General features: G+C 46.4%; 1 protein-coding gene across 1 annotated transcript in view; it reads left to right on the plus strand.

Moving 5' to 3' along the window:
* Window positions 1-230: 230 nt before the first annotated feature.
* Window positions 231-1,802, plus strand: part of LOC311229383 (uncharacterized protein) — a gene marked incomplete at both ends in the record, with an annotated part of 211,269 nt that continues 209,697 nt past the window's right edge. The window contains 2 exons of the mRNA XM_084315471.1: window positions 231-255; window positions 298-356. Coding sequence (XP_084171597.1) covers window positions 231-255; window positions 298-356 — 84 coding nt within the window. The remainder of the gene's footprint in view (window positions 256-297; window positions 357-1,802) is intronic.

Here is a 1,802-nt window from a genome sequence, read left to right on the forward strand (position 1 = left end):
GACAGGAAGCTGACAGGAAGCTGGGGGCGGGACAGGAAGCTGACAGGAAGCTGACAGGAAGCTGGTGATGTGACAGGAAGCTGAAAGGATGCTGACAGGAAGCTGAAAGGAAGCTGACAGGAAGCTGACAGGAAGCTGGGGGCGGGACAGGAAGCTGACAGGAAGCTGACAGGAAGCTGGGGGCGGGACATGAAGTTGACAGGAAGCTGGGGGTGGGACAGGAAGCTGACATGAAGTTGACAGGAAGCTGGGGACGTGACATGAAGCTGTTACCCAACACGACCCTGTGGTGAACAGATCTGTGCTTCTGTCTCCTGCAGGGAACTCCAGGCCTGACGGGCGTCAGAGGACCAACTGTGAGTCACTGATGCTGTGATGTCACTGATGCTGTGATGTCACTGATGCTGTGATGATGTCACTGATGCTGTGATGATGTCACTGATGCTGTGATGTAATCCAGTATACTGTAGTGTGTACAGTGTGTAGTGTGTAGTGTGTAGTGTTAAGTGTAGTGTGTACAGTGTGTACAGTGTGTAGTGTGTAGTGTGTGTAGTGTGTACAGTGTGTAGTGTGTAGTGTGTAGTGTGTAGTGTGTACAGTGTGTACAGTGTGTAGTGTGTAGTGTGTGTAGTGTGTACAGTGTGTAGTGTGTACAGTGTGTACAGTGTGTAGTGTGTACAGTGTGTAGTATGTAGTGTGTACAGTGTGTAGTGTGTACAGTGTGTAGTGTGTAGTGTGTACAGTGTGTAGTGTGTACAGTGTGTACAGTGTGTAGTGTGTACAGTGTGTAGTGTGTATAGTGTGTACAGTGTGTAGTGTGTAGTGTGTACAGTGTGTAGTGTGTAGTGTGTACAGTGTGTAGTGTGTAGTGTGTACAGTGTGTAGTGTGTACAGTGTGTAGTGTGTACAGTGTGCACAGTGTGTAGTGTGTAGTGTATACAGTGTGTACAGTGTGTAGTGTGTAGTGTGTAGTGTGTACGGTGTGTAGTGTGTACAGTGTGTAGTGTGTACAGTGTGTAGTGTGTACAGTGTGTAGTGTGTACAGTGTGTAGTGTGTACAGTGTGTAGTGTGTAGTGTGTACAGTGTGTACAGTGTGTAAGTGTGTAGTGTGTACAGTGTGTAGTGTGTACAGTGTGTAGTGTGTACAGTGTGTAGTGTGTAGTGTGTACAGTGAGTAGTGTGTACAGTGTGTAGTGTGTAGTGTGTACAGTGTGTAGTGTGTAGTGTGTACAGTGTGTAGTGTGTGTACAGTGTGTAGTGTGTACAGTGTGTAGTGTGTACAGTGTGTAGTGTGTACAGTGTGTATTGTGTCAGTGTGTAGTGTGTAGTGTGTAGTGTGTAGTGTGTACAGTGTGTAGTGTGTAGTGTGTACAGTGTGTAGTGTGTGTACAGTGTGTAGTGTGTACAGTGTGTAGTGTGTAGTGTGTACAGTGTGTAAGTGTGTAGTGTGTACAGTGTGTAGTGTGTAGTGTGTACAGTGTGTAGTGTGTAGTGTGTAGTGTGTACAGTGTGTAGTGTGTAGTGTGTACAGTGTGTAGTGTGTAGTGTGTACAGTGTGTAGTCAGGTGTCAGTGTGTAGTGTGTACAGTGTGTAGTGTGTACAGTGTGTAGTGTGTACAGTGTGTAGTGTGTAGTGTGTACAGTGTGTAGTGTGTAGTGTGTACAGGTGTGTAGTGTGAGTAGTGTGTAGCTCAGGTGTACAGTGTGTAGTGTGTACAGTGTGTAGTGTGTACAGTGTGTGTGTGTACAGTGTGTAGTGTTGTAGTGTGTACAGTAGCTGATAGTGTGTAGTGTGTACAGT

Source organism: Notolepis coatsorum (genome assembly GCF_963971535.1).
Source record: "Notolepis coatsorum genome assembly, chromosome: 6".
Lineage (NCBI taxonomy): Eukaryota > Metazoa > Chordata > Actinopteri > Aulopiformes > Paralepididae > Notolepis > Notolepis coatsorum.